General features: G+C 42.7%; 1 protein-coding gene and 1 pseudogene across 1 annotated transcript in view; one reads left to right on the top strand and one right to left on the bottom strand.

The window, feature by feature from the left end:
• Positions 1 to 11984: 11984 nt before the first annotated feature.
• LOC105710408 (large ribosomal subunit protein eL6-like) lies at positions 11985 to 12935 on the top strand (annotated as a pseudogene).
• A 3135-nt stretch (positions 12936 to 16070) lies between these two features.
• XRCC2 (X-ray repair cross complementing 2) overlaps positions 16071 to 22753 on the bottom strand; it is a 38405-nt gene continuing 31722 nt past the window's right edge. The window contains exon 3 of the mRNA XM_012442779.3: positions 16071 to 18185. Coding sequence (XP_012298202.1) covers positions 17464 to 18185 — 722 coding nt within the window. The 3' untranslated portion in view covers positions 16071 to 17463. The remainder of the gene's footprint in view (positions 18186 to 22753) is intronic.

Genomic DNA, 22753 nt, shown 5'->3' with positions numbered 1-22753 from the left:
AATCCCAGCTACTCGGGAGGCTGAGGAAGGAGAATCCCTTGAACCCAGGAGGTGGAGGCTGCAGTGAGCTGAGATTGTGCCACTGCACTCTAGCCCAAGGCAAGTGTGAGCCTGTCTCAAAAAACAAAAACAAACAAAGAAACAAAACACAACAAAAAAACAGTATGTCCAGCAAGGAAAAAAGAAACAAAAAGCCAAAACACTCCCTCAAGAACAATGTGGCCACATGCAGTGGTTCACGCCTATAATCCAGTACTTTGGGAGACTGAGGTGGAAGGACAGCTTGAGGTCAGGATTTTGAGACCAGCCTGGACAAAAAAGCGAGACACTGTCTCCACAAAAAATTTTTAAAAATGAGCCAGGTGTAGTGCATGCCTGCAGTCACAGCCACTCGGGAGACTGAGGTAGGAGGAGCACTTGAGCCTGGCTGGCTGAGGCTTCAGTGAGCCACGACTGCACCACTGCACTCCAGCGTAGGTGACAGAATGACACCGTATCTCAAAAAAAAAAAAAAAAAAAAAGAACAATGTATATGCATGTATAGAGACTTGTCTGGAATGATACACTCTAAATGATAATGGTGGAGATCTTAGAATGGTGAGAACATGACTTTTTTTTTTTTTTAAGACAGAGTCTCACTCTTGTCGCTCAGGCTGGAGTGAAGTGCTGTGATCTCGGCTCACTGCAACCTCCGCCTCCCAGGTTCAAGTGATTTTCCTGCCTCAGCCTCCCAAGTAGCTGGGACTAGAAGTGTGTGCCACCACGCCTGCCTAATTTTTTGTATTTTTAGTAAAGATGGGTTTCACCCTGTTAGCCAGGATGGTCTCGATCTCCTGACCTTGTGATCCACTTGCTTTGGCCTCCCAAAGTGCTGAAATTACTATTTTGTTTTTCTGAATTTTTTCCAATGAATGTAATTAGAAAATAAAGGTATAAGACAATATAAGTACTGCCTGCTGTTATGAGTGTGAAAGTAATGATACTCTCCTCCTCTGAAGGTAGGAGCATAAGTTGATATACAGTCTTGCAAATTTTTTTTTTCTTTTTTGAGAAAGAGTCTCACTCTCTTGCCCAGGATGGAGCACAGTGGTGCCATCTCTGCTCACTGCAGTCTCATTGGGTTCAAGTGATTCTTGTGTTTCAATCTCCCAAGTATCTGGGATTACAGGTGTGTGCCACCATGCCTAGCTAATATTTGTATTATTAATAGAGAAAGAGTTTCACCATGTTGGCCAGGCTGGTCTCAAACTCCTGACCTCAAGTGATCCTCTTGCCTCAGCCTCCCAAAGTGTTAGGATTACAGGTATGAGCCACTGCGCCTAGCCAATTTTTTTTTTTTTTTAAATCAGACAAAATTTCACTCTGTTGCCCAGGCTTGAGTGCAGTGGCCCGATCATGACTTACTGCAGTCTTGACTTCCCAGACTCAAGTACTCCTTCCCTCTGAGCCTCTCGAGTAGCTGGGACCACAGGCATGCACCACCACACTGGGGTAATTTTTAAATTTTTTGTAGAGGCCAGGCGCAGTGGCTCACGCCTGTAATCCTGACACTTTGGGAGGCGGAGGTGGGCAGATCACTGGAGGTCAGGAGTTGGAGACCAGCCTGGCCAACATAGTGAAACTCCACCTCTACTAAAAATTCAGAAATTAGCCAGGTGCGGCAGCTTATGCCTGTAGTCCCAGCTACTCAGGAGGCTGAGGCAGGAGAATCTCTTAAACCCAGAAGGCAGAGGTTGCAGTGAGCTAAGATTATGCCACTGCACTCCAGCCTGAGTGACAAAGTGAGACTCAGTCTCAAAGATAAATACATTTTTTGTAGAGACGGGGTCTCGCTATATTGCTGAGGCTGGTCTTGAACTCCTGGGCTCAAAGCAATCCTCCTGCCTTGGCCTCTCAAAGTGTAGGGATTACAGGCATGAGCCACTGTGCCCAGTTTGAGATGTTCAATAATATTTAAAAATTGCAGAAAAAGTTTCTAAGTTTTATAAACTTTATTTTTAATTTTTTTACTTCTATAATTCTATTTTCTTTTTTTTTTTTTTTTTCTAAGACAGGGTTTCACCATGTTGGCCAGGCTGGTCTTGAACCGCTGACCTCAGGTGATCCACCTGCCTCGGCCTCTCAAAGTGTAGGGATTACAGGCATGAGCCACTGTGCCCAGTTTGAGATGTTCGATAATATTTAAAAATTGCAGAAAAAGTTTTATAAACTTTATTTTTAATTTTTTTACTTCTATAATTCTATTTTCTTTTCTTTTTTTTTTTTCTAAGACAGGGTTTCACCATGTTTGTCAGGCTGGTCTTGAACCCCTGACCTCAGGTGATCCGCCTGCCTTGGCCTCCCAAAGTGCTCAGATTACAGGCGTGAGCCACCACGCCCAGCCTATAATTCTATTTTCAAAAAACAAAGACATTGGAAGCCACTCATATTTCAAGGATGATTAAATAATTACATATTTATTCCATCAGAGGAAATACTACATACTCATTAAGAATCATAAAATATTTCTGTGAGTAAATACTATTGCAATTCCATCAAATCAAGATGATTTTAACTGCAAGGAATAGAAAATCTGGAATCAGCTTAAATGATAAAACTTCTAGATAACCACTGCAAGTCGAACATGCCTGTTAATCACTAATTCCTCCCGAAACCTTACTAAATTAATCACAGGAAAAGGGGAAAAAAGCATAAACCCATAAAGACCAAAAAAAAAGTGGAGGGAAGACAATAGCAATTCCCCGTTTTTTAAAATGAGTGGTCTCCCCAACCAGAATAGGCTCATAGATTCAGAGTTTCCCTCATTCTAATTTAGAAAAAAATTTATTTTCTGTATTCTGTTGAAACATTCCAATATTTAAAGCCAGGACGCTGGTAGAGTGGACTAGGTCTGCAGACCTAGCAGAGCAGATGCCGTGAAAGCTAAGCAGAGAACTGGACATACTTGGAAGTGGGAATGTGGTAGGACGGAAGGGAGAAGGTGGGCGAGTCTAGATGAGAAACCAGAACTCAGGCTCCCCTAAGAAACCAAAGTCTACTTGCAGTTTTTTTTTCTTTGGCTCTGAGTATGGATACTTGGCAGTTTTTTGGTTTTGTTTTTGAGACGGAGTCTCACTCTGTTGCCAGGCTGGAGCGCAATGGCGCGATCTCGGCTCACTGTAACCTCCGCCTCCCGGGTTCAAGCAATTCTCCTGCTTCATCCTTTCGAGTAGGTTGGATTACAGGTGCGTGCCGCCAGGCCCAGCTAATTTTGTATTTTGAGTAGAGACAAGGTTTCACCATGTTGGCCAGGTTGGTTCCAAACTCCTGACCTCAGGTGGTCCACCCACCTTGGCCTCCCCAAGTGCTGGGATTACAAGCGTGAGCCACCGCGCCCTGGCTGAAGGTATTATTTTAAAAGGTATTATATTGAATGTATTCCTTTGTAATGTTCTTTAAGAAAATGCAGGGAGGCCGAGGTGGGCGGATTACCTGAGGTCAGGAGTTTGAGACCAGCCTGGCCAACATGGAGAAACCCCATCTCTATTAAAAAAAAAAAAAAAAAAGAAAAGAAAATGCAGCAGACTCCACCCCAGCCCCTTCCCCTCCCTGCCCAACCTCATCCCTTCCTTAGCTTCTGAAAAAAAAAAATTTTTTTTTTTAAATCAGCATTATGTTTCTAGGATTTTTTGAATGCTTATGCATCTGACAGTAGCGCTTTTTTTTTTTTTTGAGACGGAGTCTTGCTCTGTTGCCCAGGCTGGAATGCAATGGCGCGATCTTTGCCACCAGCAGCACGGAGCTGGAGTTCTTTGTTGCATATCTTCTTTGGTACTTGGTAACGTCAGCCTTTTAATTTCTGTCATCCAAGTGTGCATGAAATGACACCTTACTGAGCTCTTAGTTTGTATTTGCAATTACCAATGAGACAGCATCATTTCATGTTTTTTGACCAGTCCTGTTTCTTTTTCTGTGAAATCTCTTGGAATATCCTTTGCTCATTTTTCTACTTATTAATTTTTCCTTGATTTACGTATACACACATATTTGTGTGCACATATGTACACACTACATTGTTTTTAATATTAAATGTGTTGTTTGCATGGGTTGCAAATATACTCTGTTTGTAGCTTCTCTTTTTTGCTTTATGGTATCTTTGATGAGTAAAAATTATAAGTACTAATGTAATCCGATTTTCAATTTCATCTTTTTCCATTATGTGTCACCCATCCTTCCTACAAGGATTTGAATAGCCTAAGCTTTCCACAATGATTTGCTGCTTCTGAAATATATTAAAGTCCATACATGTGTGGGTTTGTTCCAAAGCTCTATGTTCTGTTCTATTTGTGTATTCTGTACTAATAGCATATTCTCACTTTAGCTATGTATCTTTACATCTAGTAGGGTAAGTTCCCCCACCTCAGCCTCCTTTAAGAACACTTAGCAACCATAGAATTGCACTGCTCTATCTCCTTTTGAAAGTGAGTTAACTGGCAGCCTCCAGCTAAAGTGCCTTTGGGCTCCGCCACAGTATTTGAGCTGAGGTCATGGTCTCCACAGGCAGCTCATGAATGCCTGGACAAGGCAGAGGGGCCAGGATATTTCCGCCCAGTGAGGGTGTCCTCCAGACAATCTTTGCATAGGAGTTCCCTGGTGGACAGGCCAAGCCTCTCTAAGCTGCGGTCTCAAGTTCTTCCTGCCAGGTCTTCCTGCCTCCTTCATTCCACAGGCAGCAGGCCTGAAGGCTTTCTCTGCCTCATTCTGCCCACTCTTGTCTTTCATCTCTTATGCCTCTGACATCATTTTGGCATCTGCCTCTTGGCGGACCTGAGTGGATACAAGGGGCTCCAGGACTCCTGGCTCCTCACTGTACTAAATTTAAGAACCAGTTCCCAATGAAGCAAAACAAAAATAGTTTTGTTGGGATTTTGACAGGAATTACATGGGATCAATTGGTCAATCACAGAACTGACATCTTTACGACAGTGAGTCTCTCAATCACAAACATGCTACTTCTCTCCATTTTTTTTTAAGATGGGTTTCACCATATTGGTCAGGCTGGTCTCGAACTCCCGACCTCAGGTGATCCACCCACCTCAGCCTCCCAAAGTGCTGGGATTACAGGCGTGAGCCACTGTGCCCTGCCACTCTCTCCATTTATTTAGGGGTTCCTTTCTTCCCATCTGCCCCGAGAATACTCATCGGCAGTGCCTGCAGTTGCAGCATTTACCTGAGATAACTTTGCCACGAAATATCTTGCTTTTATTATTTTCACGTTGCTCTAGTATATCGACTTTAGAAACAAAAGACATCATTCTGTTTTTAGTAGTGGTATTTCCATTTAAAAATATAGTAATTCTCGATTCCTGAAATGTCAAATCCTAGAAAATGTAGCATTCCTACACGTGATGTTAACATCGTTCTCAACAGTTGGCTGAAAATTCATTCAATGAATCTGAGTTTTCTGAAATAGATGATTCTGATGATTCAGATGATTCTGATGTTAGTTCTGTTTAGAAATAACTCCAGGAACAGTTTTTATATTTCATTTTCACATTGAAAATCAGTAAGATTTGCTTCTGCCTCCAAGAGTGTGTTTATGTAAAATTAAATGAACGCTGGCAGTGAGCTGCACTTTTTTTTTCTAAATGAGAAAAGGGTTAAACTCAGCTTACAATATAGCTTTGTAATTTTCTCCAAAAAGGTCTTGCATATTCTTGCTAGATTTCTAGGAACTTTATATTTTTAGTTATGATTAAAAATTATATATATTTGAAATTCCATTTTCTTTTTTAAAATTTATTTTTATAGAGACAGGGTCTCACACTAAGTTGCCCAGGCTGGTCTCGAACTCCTGGACTCAAGCAATCCTCCCTCCTTGGCCTCCCAAAGTGCTAGGATTATAGTTGTGAGCCACTGCACTTGGCCTAAAATTCCATTTTCTAATTCTGTGGCTGGTACTTAGAAAAACTTAAATGTTCATCTTTTAGCTCGCAAATTTGCTAAACTCTTAATTCTAATAATCTGCTCATAAATGATATTGGGTTTCCATACATACAATCATCTAACCTTTAAAGAATGACAGTTTTGTTTCTTCCATATGCCTTTTTTTTTCATTTTCCTTGCCTGTGTTGACACTTTCAGTACAATGCTGAATACAAGTAATGATAGCAGGCCCTCTTGTCTTGTTCTTAAGAGACACTTCTAATATTTCACTATTAAGTAATGTTTACTGCGGGATTTTTGAATATACCTTTTATTAATTCAACGGAATCAGCTAGGCGAGGTGGCACAGCTACTTTGGAGGCTGAGGCGGGTGGTTCACTGGAACCCAGAAGTTTGAGGCTGCAGTGAGTTGTGATGGTGCCACTGCACTCCAGCCTGGGCAACAGAGCAAGACCTTCTCTCTAAAAATAAAACAGCAAATATGTATTTTAAGAACCAGTCTCCATCCAGGGTAACACAGTGAAACCCTGTCTCTACTAAAAACACAAAAAATTAGCCAGGCATGGTGATGCGTGCCTGTAGTCCCAGCTACTCAGGAGGCTCAGGCAAGAGAATCACTTTAACCCAAAGGTTAAAGGAGGCGGAGGTTGCAGTGAGCCGAGATCGTGCCACTGCACTCCAGCCTGGGTGACAGAGCGAGACTCTGTCATCGTAACTGGAGTCCTCAGTCCCTCTGCATGCAATGAGGACTCCACAACCAGTTAATGGTGTGGATGGGGTTCAATGCATCACCTCCTCTGTGCTTTGGATCTGTCCTGCTGTGTTTTTTTTTTAATTTAAAAATTAGCCCATCGCTTCCCTTTGTTTGATTTTAAAGTTATGCCCTTTTTCTATTCTTGAGTAGTTAAGAAATCATAAGGTGCAGACTCTCGCAATGTCTAATGTTGAAACCTTTTCCAGTCTCCCATACAATGCAAGGCCCTTAGAACTCTAGTTCCATCTGCTCCCAGTGCCAAATTATATGCTGTTCTTGCCATGCATTCTAAGTCTGTGAGTGGGTGTGTGTCTGTGTGTGCAGGTGCGCATTTTGGGGGAGTCATTTGTTCCTGCAGTTTCTTATTCATGGAGACTTGTCTTTTTCTGTGTCATGTTACTGATTGTATTTCAGACACTGCATTTGATAATTATCTTTTACAAACAAATTGAGGTCTAGGATGATATTATTGATGAGAATTCTCATTATTAGAGAATTTTTATTTTCATAGGGTCTTGGGGGCACTAAAAATCAGAGATCACCTCAATTAGTACCATACTCTAATAGTTACCAATATTTTGCCATTTTCCTTTCATCTCTCTATCCCCAGTTTTATTTTAAAAATATTTTTGTAGAGACGGGGGTCTATGTTGCCCAGGCTGATTGGAAACTCCTGGCCCCAAGTAATCCTTCCGCCTCGGCCTCCCAAAGTGCTGGGATTATAGCTGTGAGCCACTACGCTCGACCAAAATTTTAAAAAATATTAAGGTTTGTGACTTGTGTGTGTGACGTGGTCTCACTCCCTCACACAGGCTGGAGTGCGGCCATAGTTTGGCCTGTAACTTTTTATTTTTTTTTTGAGACAGTTTCACTCTTGTCATCCAGGCTGGAGTGCAATGGCATGATCTCCACTCACTGTAACCTCCACCTCCCAGGTTCAAGCAATTCTCCTGCCTCAGCCTCCCAAGTAGCTGGAAATACAGGCACCCACCACCACACCCAGCTAATTTTTAAATTTTTAGTAAATACAGGGTTTCATCACGTTGCCCAGGCTGGTCTCGAACTCCTGACCTCAGGTGTTCCACCCACCTGGGCCTCCCAAAGTGCTGGGATTACAGGCATGAGCCACCGCGCCTGGCCTGTGACTTTTTATGCCACTCAAATGATACAAGACTGAGCTGCAGTCTGGGTAAGAAGCTGGTTTACTTCCATTTCACCCTTAACCCTCGGGCACCACTTTTTGGCGTCCTGGTGACAGTGGGCTGTGGTTTACTGCTCCCCAGAAACACCACCAAAAGCACAGCTCACTCTCAGCTACTGCAAGTGGCATATGGCATTCCACCCTCTCAGGACCTTGACCCGCAATTCTTCACCAACTGGTTAACTACTCTTTGAAGTATCAAATATGTTTGTATTTTATCCAGTTTCTTCATTTTAGTGGGTGAGTTTGTCTAAATTACGTTATTTTATCACTGTAAATGGAAGTCTCCCTAAATGTCTGGGGAGAGCTCAAATTACTGATTCAAGTCTTGTAATTACAGTTGCTTTTGAAAATGTCAATTTGAGAGATAGTTTTTGTGTTTTCTTGGAGATAGTTTTAGTAAGATGTGTCTATTGTGTTTTCAAATTTATTGATATAAATATTCTAAAATAAATCTCTGCTGTCTATAGTTCTGTCCTCTTACTCACCCCTCCTACTGTTTTGAACTTAAGTGAAAAGCTTAAGAGTAAGCTCATCATCCATGAATAGAACCAGCTTTCACCTGGTTGTTCCTACTTGGTTTTCTATTTAATCAGTTTCTGCTGTTATTTCCTCCTTCGGTGTCCTTTATTTTGTTTTTCTTTTTATAACTTAAGTTGTATATTAGTATTTTTAAATTTTGAATATTTTTCTTTCTTTTTTTTTCAGATGGAGTTGTGCTCTGTTGCCCAGGCTGGAGTGCAGTGGCGCAATCTCGGCTCACTGTAACCTCTGCCTCCTGGGTGCAAGCAATTCTCCTGCCTCAGCCTCCTGAGTAGCTGGGATTACAAGTGCACACCACCACGCCTGGCTAATTTTTATATTTTTAGTAGAGACGGGGTTTCTCCATGTTGGCCAGGCTGGTCTCAAACTCCTGACCTCAGGTGATCCACCTACCTTGGTCTCCCAGAGTGCTGGGATTACAGGCGTGAGCCACCACGCCTGCCCTAAATTTTGAATATGATTTCTTATTTGACCTATTCATTAGAAAGTTTTTATTTTTTGTCTAAATTTGGAATCCAATAATCCTATTGTTGACTTTTTTTTTTTTTGAGATGGAGTCTCTGTAGCCCAGGCTGGAGTACAGTGGTGCAATCTTGGCTCACTGCAACCGCAGACTTTTGGGCTCAAGCGATTTTCCTACCTCAGCCTCCCAAGTAGCTGGGGTTACAGGTGCCTGCCACCACACCCAGCTAACTTCTATATTTTTTAGTAGAGATGGGATTTCACCATATTGGCCAGGTTGGTCTCAAGCTCCTGACCTCAGGTGATCCGCCCGCCTCAGCCTCCCAAAGTGCTGAAATTACAAGCGTGAACCACCGCACCAAGCCCATTTTTTTTTTCTTGAGACAAGGTGTCACTCTGTGGTCCAGGCTGGAGTGCAATGGCATAATCATGGCTCTCTGCAGCCTCAGCTTACTGGGTTCAAGTGATCCTCCCACCTCAGCCTCCCGAGTAGTTGGGACTATAGCCACTGCCACCATGCCTGGCTAATTTTTAAATTTTTTGTAGAGACAGGCTAACCTTGTATTATATCCTGAAGGACAGTAAAGATATGGACCAAATTTAGCCTTGATTTTGAAGGTGAAAATTTGAAGGGCTGCCTATAAAAGAAATTCTACCAGCTTGAAAGGCTTAGGCAGGAGGATTGCTTGTGCCCAGGAGTTTCAGACCAGTCTGGACAACATAGGGAGACCTGTCTCGAATGCTGCCCCCAAAATAGCCAGGCGTGGTGGTGCACACCTGTAGTTTCAGCTCCTCAGGAAGCTAAGGTGGAAGGATCACCTGAGCCCAGAAGGTGTAGGCTGCAGTGAGCCAAGGTCACGCCACTACACTCCAGCCTGGGTGACAAAGAGCCTGCCTCAAAACAAAACAACAACAAAAAAGAGTAATGCACGATCTTCAGGTTGAATAAGTTCAATTACTTACCTTACATATACAGGATTACAGGAGGCAATAGGTTATTCTGAATTTTAACTTTATGTTTTTTCCTCACAAATCAAATAGTTTTATACTATCAACTTTGTAAAACTGTTTAAGTTCAAGGGTACATGTGCAGGTTATATAGGTAAATGTGTCATGGGGGTTTGTTGTACAGATTATTTTGTCACTCAGGTACCTAATAGTTATTAAGCCTAGTACCCAATAGTTATTCTTTCTGCTCTTCTCCCTCCAACCCTCCACCCTCATGTTGGCCCCAATGTGTGTTGTTCCCTTCTTTATGTCCATGTGTTCTCATCATTTAGCTCCCACTTATAAGTGAGAACACGCAGTACCTGGTTTTCTGTTCCTACGTTAGTTCGCTAAGGATAATAGCCTCCAGCCCCATCCATGTCCCTGGCAAAGGACATGACCCTGTTCCTTCTTATGGCTGCATAGTATTCCCTAGTGTATATGTACCACATTTTCTTAATCCAGTCTATCACTGATGGGCATCTAAGTTGGCTTTATGCCGTTGCTATTGTGAACAGTGCTGCAATGAACATATGCGTGCATGTGTCTTTATAACAGAATGATTTCTATTCCTTTGGGTATATACCCAGTAATGAGATCGCTGGGGTATCTCTGTCTTTATCGCCACACTGCCTTCCACAATGGTTGAACAAATTTACACTTCCACCAACAATGTACAATCATATCTTTTTCTCAAGAACCTCGCCAGCATGTTATTTTTTTATATTTTTATGATAGCCATTCTGACTGGTGTGAGATGATATCTCATTGTGACTTTGATTTGCTTTTCTCTAATGATCAGTGATGTTGAGCTTTTTTTCATAGGACTGTTGGCCACAAATGTCTGTCTTCTTTTGAAAAGTGTATGCTCATGTCCTTTGCACACTTTTTAATGGAGTGTTTTTTTCTTCTAAATTTGTTTAAGTTTCTTTTTTTTTTTTTTTTTTGAGACGGAGTTTCACTCTTTTACCCAGGCTGGAGTGCAATGGCGTGATCTCGGCTCACCGCAACCTCTGCCTCCTGGGTTCAGGCAATTCTCCTGCCTCAGCCTCCTGAGTAGCTGGGATTACAGGCACGCGCCACCATGCCCACCTAATTTTTTGTATTTTTAGTAGAGACAGGGTTTCACCATGTTGACCAGGATGGTCTCGATCTCTTGACCTCGTGATCCACCCGCCTCGGCCTCCCAAAGTGCTGGGATTACAGGCGTGAGCCGCCGCGCCCGGCCTTAAGGTTCTTATAGATGCTGGATATCAAACCTTTCTCAGATGCATAGTTTGCAACAATTTTCTCCCATTCTCTAAGTTGTTTGTTTACTCTGTTGATGGTTTCTTTTGCTGTGCAGAAGCTTTATAGTTTAAAATTAGATCCCATTTGTTAATTTTTGCTTTTGTTACAATTGTTTTTGGCATCTTCATCATGAAATCTTTGACTGTGCCTATGTTCTGAATGGTATTGCGTGGAGTATCTTCCAGGATTTTTATTGTTTGGGGTTTTACATTAAGTCTTTAATCCATCTTGAGTTTAATTTTTGTATATGGTGTAAGGAAGGGGTCCATTTTCAATCTTCTGCATATGGCTGGCCAGTTATCCCAGCACCATTTATTGAATAGAGAATTCATTGCCCATTGCTTTTGTCAGGTTTGTCGAAGACCAGAAAATTATAGGTGTGTGGTCTCATTTCTGAATTACCTCTTCTGTTCCATTGCTCCATGTATCTGTTTTTGTGCCAGTACTATGCTGTTTTGGTTACTGTAGCCTTGTAGTATAGTTTGAAGCTGGGTAGTATGATGCTTCCAGCTTTGTTATTTTTGCTTAGGATTGCCTGAATATCAGTATTTCTTTAGATTTACTCAAGTGCTTACCATTTACTCATCATTAGTTCTTACATCTCAGATTTACTTTCTGGGATAATCTTCCTTGAAGTATATCTTTTAGAAGTTCGTTTACTGAAGAAATTTTGGTGGTAAATTCTGTTTTTCTTTACCTGAAAATGTCTATTTCACTCTTATTCTTAGCTAATCCATAAATAACTGAGTAGTCCACATAAAAAATTAATGATATTAATAATACAGCATCTTTTTTTTTTTTTAAGCTAAGCCTTGAAGCAAATAGTACAGCATCTTGTGGTTAAAAGTAGAAAACTACTCTTTCCCATCTTGCAAGATGGTGGGTGAAAAAGTTGAGAAGCCGGATACTAAAGAGAAGAAACCTGAAGCTAAGAAGGCTGATGCTGGTAGCAAAGTGAAAAAGGTTAACCTCAAGGCTAAAAAGCCCAAGAAGGGAAAGCCGCATTGCAGCCGCAACCCTGTTCTTGTCAGAGGAATTGGCAGGTATTCCCAATCTGCCATGTATTCCAGAAAGGCTGTGTACAAGAGGAAGTACTCAGCAGCTAAATCCAAGGTTGAAAAGAAAAAGAAGAAGATTCTTGCAACTGTTACAAAACCAGCTGGTGGTGACAAAAATGGCGGTACCCGGGTGGTTAAACTTCGCAAAATGCCTAGGGATTATCCTACCAAAGATGTGCCTCGAAAGCTGTTGAGCCACGGCAAAAACCCTTTAGTCAGCACGTGAGAAAACTGCGAGCCAGCATCACCCCCGGGACCATTCTGATCATCCTCATTGGACGCCACAGGGGCAAGAGGGTGGTTTTCCTGAAGCAGCTGGCTAGTGGCTTGTTACTTGTGATTGGACCTCTGATCCTCAATGGAGTTCCTCTGCGAAGAACGCACCAGAAATTTGTCATTGCCACCTCAACCAAAATTGATATCAGCAATGTAAAAATCCCAAAACATCTTACTGATGCTTACTTCAAGAAGTAGCAGTTGTGGAAGCCCAGACACCAGGAAGGTGAGATCTTCGACACAGAAAAAGAGAAATACGAGATTACAGAGCAGTGCAAAATTGATCAGAAAGCTGTCGACTCACAAATTTTACCAAAAATCAAAGCTATTCCTCAGCTCTAGGGCTACCTGCAATCTGTGTTTGCCCTGACAAATGGAATTTATCCTCACAAATTGGTGTTTTAAATGTCCTAATAATCTAATTAAATAACTGATTACCTTTAAAAAAAAATAGAAAACTATATATTTGAAGCAAGTGATAAGGTAACTACCATATTAATTTTGTATAGTATATATTAAATGAATGTCTGAACTAATTTTCACATGTATTTTTTTTCCACCAGATTCTCACAATGACCCTGAGAAGACAAGCATTTTATGATCCCCATGTTTTTTTTTGCAGGTAAATAAGATAAACAAATGGGATAAATATTCTAAGATTTGTAATCATGCACTTCTATTATTATTCTGGTTCCATCCAGCACCCCTGGTGTCTGCTACATATATAACTTACAGTGTGGTGGCTCTATCTCTTTCTCTTTACAAAGTGGATTCTTTTTACAAGTACTAAAATTTCTTCTCGTTGTTTTTTTTTTGTTTGACACAGGGTCTCACTCTGTCGCATAGACTGGAATGCAGTGGCGCAATCTCAGATCACTGCAACCTCTGCCTCCCAGGCTCAAGCAATTCTCCTGCCTCAGCCTCCCGAGTAGCTGAGATTACAGGCATGCACCACTACTGCCTGGCTAATCTTTTTTTTTTTTTTTGTATTTTTAGTAGAGACAGGGTTTCCCCATGTTGGCCAGGTTGGTCTCAAACTCCTGACCTCAAATGATCCATTTGCCTCAGCCTCCCAAAGTGCTGGGATTATAGATGTGAGCCACCATGCCAGCCTTAAAATTTCTGTAATGTATAACTTTTAGTTTAAAATTTTTTTTTGTTAATCAGTATTCTTTTCGAGATGGAGTCTCGCTATGTGGCCCAGGCTGGAGTGCAGTGGCACGATCTTAGCTCACTGCAACCTTGGCTGCTAGGGCTCAAGCAATTCTCTTGCCTCAGCCTCCCTGGTAGCTGAGATTGCAGGCGTGTGTCACCACGCCCAGCTAATTTTTGTACTTTTAGTAGAGACAGGGTTTCACCATGTTGGCCAGGTTGGTCTCGAAATCCTGACCTCAAGTGATCCACCCATCTCAGCCTCCCAAAGAGCTGGCATTACAGGTGTAAACCACCACACCCGGCCTAACCAGTATTCTTAATTCCTTCCAACATGTCATATAACAAATCATTTTAAGATAATGCAGTCTTTAGTATGACACATTATTATATAATTGATAATTTAAGTTAATAAGAAAGTTCATTATTTTTTAATCATTTTCCTAAAGAATAAGTTATAAATCGGTGAATAACAGTCCACTAAATTAACACTTCATTTACAGAAAGGGGAAATGGAAAATCCTATCATATTTAAGGCTAGAATTCTGCTGAGAGTTGCTGAGTTTTTCATACAAACTTGGCACACACTTTAGAGAGCTTGAAAGGGAAGGTAACTGAATATTCACATCTTTTCTCAAGAGCTGAAAGTAGTACTCTAGAGTAGAGAAGGATTCTGAATTGCACTGACCATACACACTGATGAGGCGAAATTAGCATATTTCCCCAACTTACAAATGTTTATAAATTACTTATGTATGGCCAGGCGCGGTGGCTCATTCCTGTAATTCCAGCACTTTGGGAGCCCGAGGCAGGTAGGTCAGGAGTTCGAGACTAGCCTAACCAACATGGAGAAACCCCATCTCTACTAAAAATACAAAAAAAATAGCTGGGCATGGTGGCACATGCCTGGTAATTCCAGCTGCTTGGGAGGCTAGGCAGGAGAATTGCTTGAACCCAGGAAGTAGAGGTTGCAGTAAGTTGAAATTGTGCCACAGCACTCTAGCCTGGGCAACACGAGGGAAACTCCGCCTAAAAAAAAAAATTATGTCTAACATGTATTGCATATAATAAAAGTATACAAAATTTAGAAATATGAACTATAAAAAAAAATGTTAAACATATGCATGGCCAGGTGTGGGGCCTGTAATCCCAGCACTTTGGGAGGCCAAGGTGGGAGGATCACCTGAAGTCACAAGTTCAAGACCAGCCTTGCCAATGTGGTGAAAGCCGTCTCCACTAAAAATACAAAAATTAGCCAGGTGTGGTGGTGGGTGCCTGTAATCCCAGCTACTCAGAAGGCTGAGGCAGGAGAATTGCTTGAGTCTGGGAGGCGGAGGTTGCAGTGAGCCAAGATCACGCCACTGCACTCCAGCTTGAGCGACAGAATGAGACTCCGTCTCAAAAAAAAAAGAAAGAAACTTCCATTAGGTAAGTGCATTTACAGATAAATAGTTTTAACTGAATAGGTAACATAGAAATGAAGAAGTCCATGAGGACACTACTCCAAATCCTTCCACTATTCCCACGGAGTAACTCAGATACATATGTGACATATGATATTCTGACATACAGATTGAAGGAGACTGCTGAGGTCAATCAAAATATCAAACGGATACAAACTGATCTCTTCTTGAATTAAATGTGTTAAGAGAATTTCTAAAATTTTCTTCCTCCACCACAACACATCCCCTTGTATACCCCCTTGAAGTGCACACACCCATTTGGGCCATCTCTGCACCAAAGTTCCTGTCCAGGCCGGGCATGATGGTTCACACCTGTAATCTCAGCACTTTGGGAGGCCAAGGCAGTCGATCACTTGAGGTCAGGAGTTCGAGGCTAGCCTGACCAACATGGTGAAACCCCATCTGTACTAAAAATACAAAAATCAGCTGGGCATGGTGGCACACGCCTGTAATCCCAGCTACTCGGGAGGCTGAGGCAGGAGAATCACTTGAACCTGGGAGGTGGAAGTTGCAGTGAGCCAAGATTACACCATCACACTCTAGCCTAGGCAGCAGAGGGAGAGAGTCCATCTCAAAAACAAACAACAAAAAAGTGCCTGTCCAGCTCTCAGCTGGAAATGATTCCATCCACTTAGAGGTATGCCTGACTGTTCTAAATAGTAAGAGAATACTAGTAATTGGCTGTGCATGGTGGCTCACACCTGTAATTTCAGCACATTGGGAGGCTGAGCTAGATGGATTGCTTGAGTACAGGAACTTGAGACAAGCCTGGCCAACATGGTGAAGCCTGTCTCTACCAAAAAATACAAAAATTAGCAGGATGTGGTGGCCCATGCCTATAGTCCCAGCTACTCAAGAGGCCGAGGTAGGAGGGTCACTTGAACCCAGGAGGTTGAGGCTGCAGCAAGCTATGACGGCACCATTGCACTCTAGCCTGGGAAACAGAGTGAGATCCTGTTTCAAAAAAAAAAAAAAACAGAGAGAGAGAAAAGGAAAGTAAAGAAAAGATGCCAGGCACGATGGCTCATGCCTGTAATTCCAGAACTTTGGGCGGCTGAGGCAGGTGGATCACTTCAGGCCAGGAGTTCAAGACCAGCCTGGCCAACATGGTGAAACCAGATACAAAAATTAGGTGGGTGTTGTGACACATGCCTCTAGTCCTAGCTAATAGCAGCTGGGACTAGAGGCACGTGTCATGCTACTTGAACTGGACTCCAGCCTGGGCGACAGAGTGAGACTCCGTCTCAAAAAAAAAAAAAAGAAGAAGAAGAAAGAAATGCATTTATGTAAAGTTTCTTTTTTTTTTGAGACAGAGTCTCCCTTTATCGCCAGGCACCAGGCTGGAGTGCAGTGGCTCGATCTCGGCTCACTGAAACCTCTGCCTCCTGGGATCAAGCAATTCTCCTGCCTCAGCCTCCCGAGTAGCTGGGACTACAGACACGTGCCACCATGCCCAGCTAATTTTTATATTTTAGTAGAGACGGGGTTTCACTGTGTTGGCCAGGATGGTCTCCATCTCTTGACCTCGGCCTCCAAAAGTGCTGGGATTACAGGCGTGAGCCACCGCACCTGACCTGTAAAGTTTCTTAAACAAAAAAAAGTACTTAATGAAATTCCAAAAATGTGACACAAAGTTATAAATGTCCAGCTTATTTAGGCAGATATATGTAGTATATGTATACATTATTTATTTGCTTTTAAAGCAAGCTTAATACAAAGTTTAATTGTTAATACCACTTTGATTCAACAGTCTAGAAACAGAATAGTCTTTAGTTTTATTGTATTAGTTTAACGAATCCATTCTGTAAAGAAATACTGTTAATTCCCCTAGAGTTTAAAACTTTAGGGCCGGTGCGGAGGCTCAAGCCTGTAATCCCAGCACTTTGGGAGGCCAAGGCAGGTAGATCACTTGAGGTCAGGAGTTTGAGACCAGCCTGGCCAACATAGTGAAACCCAGTCACCATTAAAAATACAAAAGTCAGCCGGGCATGGTGGCGGGCACCTGTAATCCCAGCTACTTGGGAGGCTAAGGCAGGAGAACTGCTTGAACCCAGGTGGCAGCGGTTGCAGTGAGCCAAGATCGCACCACAGCACTCCTGCCTGGGTGACAGAGTGAGACTCCATCTCAAAAAAAAAGAAAGAAAACTTTTGGCTGGGTGCAGTGGCACACGCCTGTAATCCCTGTACTCTGGGAGGCACACATAGGAGGATACCTTGAGGCCAGGAGTTCAAGGCTGCAGTGAGCCATGATTGTGCCACTACACTCCAGCCTGGAAGACAGAGCGAGAACCTGTCTTAGAAAAACTTTAAGACTTGCATAATACTCTGTAAAAGACTATTTTATGATATGTATCAACAAAATTCAACTCCATTTTCTCCAATAATAAAAAAATGTTTTTTTAAACTCTTACTTTTTAAACAGCGTGAAACTAATGAAAATTGGTTTCTGCTTTTCGAATCATCTTGTTTGGAGAAAAATATCCTGTGCTTCACCACTTGCTGCCATGCTTTACAGAGATAGGGTCTGTAGTCTATGTCCACATCACACAGGCGTTGGGAGGCATGAGAAGGTTCTTCTACCGAGTTCGAGGCTTTCTGCATTATAGTTTGTGTGGTTGCAAAAAGAACCAGGTGATAGTCATTTACAAGTTTCTCTAAGAACTGAGAACATTTCTTCAGAGTAGACTCCTGTAAGTTAACACTTTCTCCTCCATTGACGCGGTCTATCCAGTAAAAAGCTGACAGGCTATCCAAAATCAAAAGGCAAAGAGACGGGCGACTACAAAACATACTTTCTAGTGAGTAAAGCGTGAGAAGTAAGTGGGTGCTGCTACTGCAGTACACCAAAAACAGTCTTCCCAGGCAGCACTTGATCATTTCTTCAGAGCTCTGGGATAGTCTGTGCTCGAGGACTGTAACAAGCCGGAGCATATCAAAGTGGTAATCTGTATCAATAAATACAACTTCTACTTCCAGGCCTCCTTCTGATTTGGGAAGTATACATCGTGCTGTTAAGTGATAAAGCATTTCTGTTTTTCCTGTTCCTTCTGGGCCATGAAATTCAAGAATATCACCTGTGTAAAATTTTAAAATCTCAGTCAAAATGCAGCAGCTCAAGAGTAAGCTACAAAATGCAAAGTCTGCAAAAAAGTTTAAAAAGACATTTACTGGAATGTGAAAGAAAATCTAAATTCACTTGCTAAAATGGATCCATATAAGCAAATACAATAGCTAAGGAAATGAAAGCCCACTGGTGAGGTTGGAAGGAGCTAGGGGACGCTCCTCCAGCCAGGTTCACATGCACTCCCATTTAAACTTGCGAGATTCCACAGATGTAGGGCCTTTCCAAAATCCGATTACTAGAGTACACACCATTTCTGGTAGTTGATTACACCATATCCATTCTTCCCCTCTTCCTAAAGTATAAAACCCTAATTTGATGGGGAGGGAAATGTGTCCACTTTAAAACTATTTTTCTTAGTCTCCTTTGAAAAGAAAGGTTACCAGGTAACACAGCTGTTGCCAATGAGATGCAGGCTGCTCGCTGTTGATGATTTCTAAGTTTTGCTTTCCTATCCAGGGGCCACTTCTGCCCTGCCGCGCCCTCCTGTGGAGATGGAGCACCCATCTGGAAGCAGTGAGGATGAAAGCCCACCCTCAGGATGGCACGGAAGACAGAACTACCCAGAACTCTATTCTGGGCATACGGAGCCCCTACCAGCCAAGCACAGCCTCCCTCTGTGCCGCTCAGGATGTGAGGAAAACAGGCCTCCACCTGGCCAAGCCACTAAGTTGGACTTTTCTGACATGCAGGAGAAAGCGCTCCCTAATGAGGGGTTTCTCAATGTTATTGATGTTATGGGGGGAACAATTCTGGATTTTGTGGTTTCACACATTATGGAGGGAGCCCGTGGCTCTCAGGCCCTAAATGCCAACAGCATCCTTCATCCAACTGAAAATGCCCTTACACGTTCCCAAACTGCCTCTTCAGTTATTCTTTGCTACTTGTATTATCTCTTAAAACTATGTCCAGCTGCATTCCAAATCACTTTCCTAGCATTAAATATCAAAGTCGACTACTCTGAACTTTAAAGACTCCAACCCTCCTTTTCTATATAGGTTCAAATAACTCACTGAGGACAGCACAAGTTAAATCAAATGACACTGTGGAAGTTGCCCTGCTTCTAGAGCCTTTCAAAATCCACTCAACAGTGGCATTCGACTCTTCCTTGTAATTAATTTATGGCTGAACTATCTGATTGGAAACACAATGTTAAAATGCAGATTATTAGCCCCAACCAAATGATGGTCTATATAAGAATTCAATTACTTTATTTTCTTATTATTATTTTGACATAAAGTCTCGCTCTGTTACCCAGGCTGGAGTACAGTGGCGTGATCTTGGTTCACTGCAACTTCTGCCTCCTGGGTTCCAGCAATTCTCCAGCCTCAGTGTCTCAGGTAGCTGGGATTACAGGTGTGCGCTATCACACCCAGCTAGTTGTTGTATTTTTGGTACAGATGGGGTTTCACCATGTTGGCCAGGCTAGTCTTGAACTCCTGACCTCAGGTGATCTACCTGCCTTGGCCTCCCAAAGTGCTGGGATTACAGATGTGAGCCACTGCACCCAGCCTTTCTTATTATTATGAACAAACCATTGTATATTGGAATATTCATAAATGATATGTAAAAAATCTAGGCTGGGTACAGCAGCTCACACCTTTAATTCCCAGCACTTAGGAAGGCCAAGGCAGGAGGATCACTTGAGCCCAACAGTTTGATATCAGCCTGGTCAATATAGTGAGACCCTGACTCTACAATTAAAAAAAAAAGCCAGCCATGGTGATCTGCATCAGTAGTCCCAGCTAATTGGGAGGCTGAGGTTGACGAATCAGTTGAGCCCAGGAGGTAGAGGCTACAGTGAGCCAGGACTGCACCAAACTTCCACCATAATCTTACATACAACTTGGAATTCCAAATTTACCTTAAGAAGAACTTTAAAAAATGATTCCACCTCAGCCTCTGAAGTTGTGACTACAGGGAAGTATCATCATGCCCAGTAAATTTTTATATTTCTTGTAGAGACTGGGTTCCACTATGTTGCAAAGTCTGGCATTGAACTCCTGGGCTCAAGTGATCTGCCTGCCTCAGCCTCCCAAAGTGCTGGGATTACAGGCATGAGCCACCATGCCTGGCTTAGGCTTTCTTATAGCACAGTATGTTATCAGTTTTCATAGACTTCTCTTTTGCATTTAAGAATTCTACACAGGCCTGGGCACAGTGGCTCACATCTGTAATCCAGCACTTCGGGAGGGTGAAGTAGGAGGATCACTTGGACCCAGGAGTTCATGACGAACCTGGGCAACATAGAGAGACCCTGCCTCTACAAAAAATTTGAAAAAAGAAATAGCTGGGTGCAGTGGCATGTGCCTATAGTACCAGTCTCAGCTACTGAAGAGGCTGAAGTGGGAGCCCATGAGGTCGAGGCTACAGTCAGCCATAATCACACCACTGCACTCTAGCCCAGGCAACAGAGGGAGACTTCGTCTCTAAAAAGAAAAAAAAAAAAGATTCCAGCCTCAAGGAGTAGAACTATTTTGCTATTAACAACTGTCCATATAATTAAAAGTTAACATAGCAACTAAACCTGTATTCCACTCAGATGTTTAGTGTGACCTTTCCTACTATGCTACTGAGGAGCTAAGCTGAACTCCCCATTTCCTACCAAGCATCTTTTACTGCCATATGTGGTAGGGAACTATGGACCATGCAGAAGCGCAGATGGGGAAACCAATAAGCAGACCACAGCAAATCCTCCCTCTCCTGCTTGCAGAGAAGTAGCCAGACAGGCTGACCCTCAGCAACTAAGCTTTCTAGAGTACCGCATGCCTCAAAGAGGCTGCCTCATACATGTCTGATTTGGTCCTAATAACACTGAGGAAAGGAAAGCGAACTCTATTATCTCCCATCATCGCATGGATCACACTACATAATCACTGACGATTTACTTGATTACATTTCCTGTTAGGTTCTCTAAGGCTGGGACTTGAGTATTCTGTCCCCAGCACAAAACCCAGGAACTTCTGAGTGTGCTTCATCAGTTACCGTCTTCTTGAGCTCCTCTTGAGAGACAGCTAAAGAATAAAAGTGTAAGTCTTGGTTTGTGAGGGTTAAGAGCCTAAAAGCCAACTGTGGAACTGGCATTTTGAAAGGAAGCAGGTCTGGTAGGGAGTGACAGGTGGGGTGTGTGGCTTTGGTGGCAGAGTTCACGAGGTAGGAAAGTCCTAGACCAGGCTTGACAAAGTGACCAACACAGGAGGCAAAGCAAGGGGAGCAAACTGCCTGGTGTGGGGCCTGCTGCCCAGAGACTACAGGGTGCTCACACTTAGCATGGTGAGGGCCTCAGTCCTGCAGGTGATAGGGTTTGGCTGTGTACCCACCCAAATCTCATTTGAATTCCCACATACTGTGGGAGGGACCAAAAGGGGGGTAATCAAATCATGGGGGCAGGTCTTTCCTGTGCTGTTCTTGTGACAGTAAGTCTCACAAGATCTGATGGTTATTATTAAGGGAGAGTTTATCTGCAAAGCTCTCTTTGCTTGCTGCCATCCAGGTAAGATGTGACTTGCCTCTGCCATGATGGTGAGGCCTCCCCAGCCATGTGGAACTGTAAGTCTAATTAAACCTCTTTCTTTTGCAAATTGCCCAGTCTTGGGGACATCTTTATCAGCAGCAATAAAATGGACTAATACAGCAGGTAAACCTAATGTGGTGATTTAAAAGTTCTTCTCAAAGACAAATCAAATACAGACGCAAAGTAGACTTTTCTTTTTTCTTTGAGACAGGGTCTCACTCTGTCATCCAGGCAAGAGTACAGTGGCATGACCTCAGCTCACTACAACTTCTGCCTCCCAGCCTCAAGTCATCCTCCCACCTCAGCCTCCTGAGTAGCTCGGACCACAGGTGTGTGCCACTATGCCTGGCTAACTTTTGCATTTTTTTGTAGAGACGGGGTCTTGCTGAGTTGCCCAGGCTGGTCTCAAACTCCTGGGCTCAAGTGATCCACCCACCTCAGCCTCCCAAACTGCTAGAATTACAGGTATGCACCACCACAGCCAGCCCAAAGTAGAAAATTTTAATTCACATAATTCACATTGAGTATTCCAGCAAAAGTTTAGCTTTCAAAATGGAATGGTTTTTTAAATGTATCTCTAGGTATCACAAAATGAAAATGTCCTACAGCCAAGATTCAAGATTTAAGATTCAAGATGGTAAACTGGGAGCGGCGGCTCACGCCTGTAATCCCAACACTTTGGGAGGCTGAGGTGGGTGGAACACCTGAGGTCAGGAGTTCGAGACCAGCCTGGCCAACATGATGAAACTGTCTCTACTAAAAATACCAAAATTATCCAGGCGCGGTGGCACATGCCTGTAATCCAGCTACTTGGGAGGCTGAGGCAGAAGAATTGCTTGATCCTGGGAGGTGGAGGCTACAGTGAGCTGAGACTGCGTCATTGCACTCCAGCCTAGGCAACAAGAGTAAAACTGCATCTCAAAAAAAAAAAAAAGATTAGAGATGGTAATAAGGAGCTGGATATAGTAGTCTGGGAGTAATCTACACAGAAATAATAGAGAAGAAAA

This window comes from Aotus nancymaae, unplaced genomic scaffold (genome assembly GCF_030222135.1).
Source record: "Aotus nancymaae isolate 86718 unplaced genomic scaffold, 86718_ANA_hifiasm-v0.15.2.pri h1tg000002l, whole genome shotgun sequence".
Taxonomy (NCBI): Eukaryota; Metazoa; Chordata; class Mammalia; order Primates; family Aotidae; genus Aotus; species Aotus nancymaae.
The sequence above is the reverse complement of the archived record's forward strand: the minus strand, read 5'-3'. Positions and strand labels throughout refer to the sequence as shown.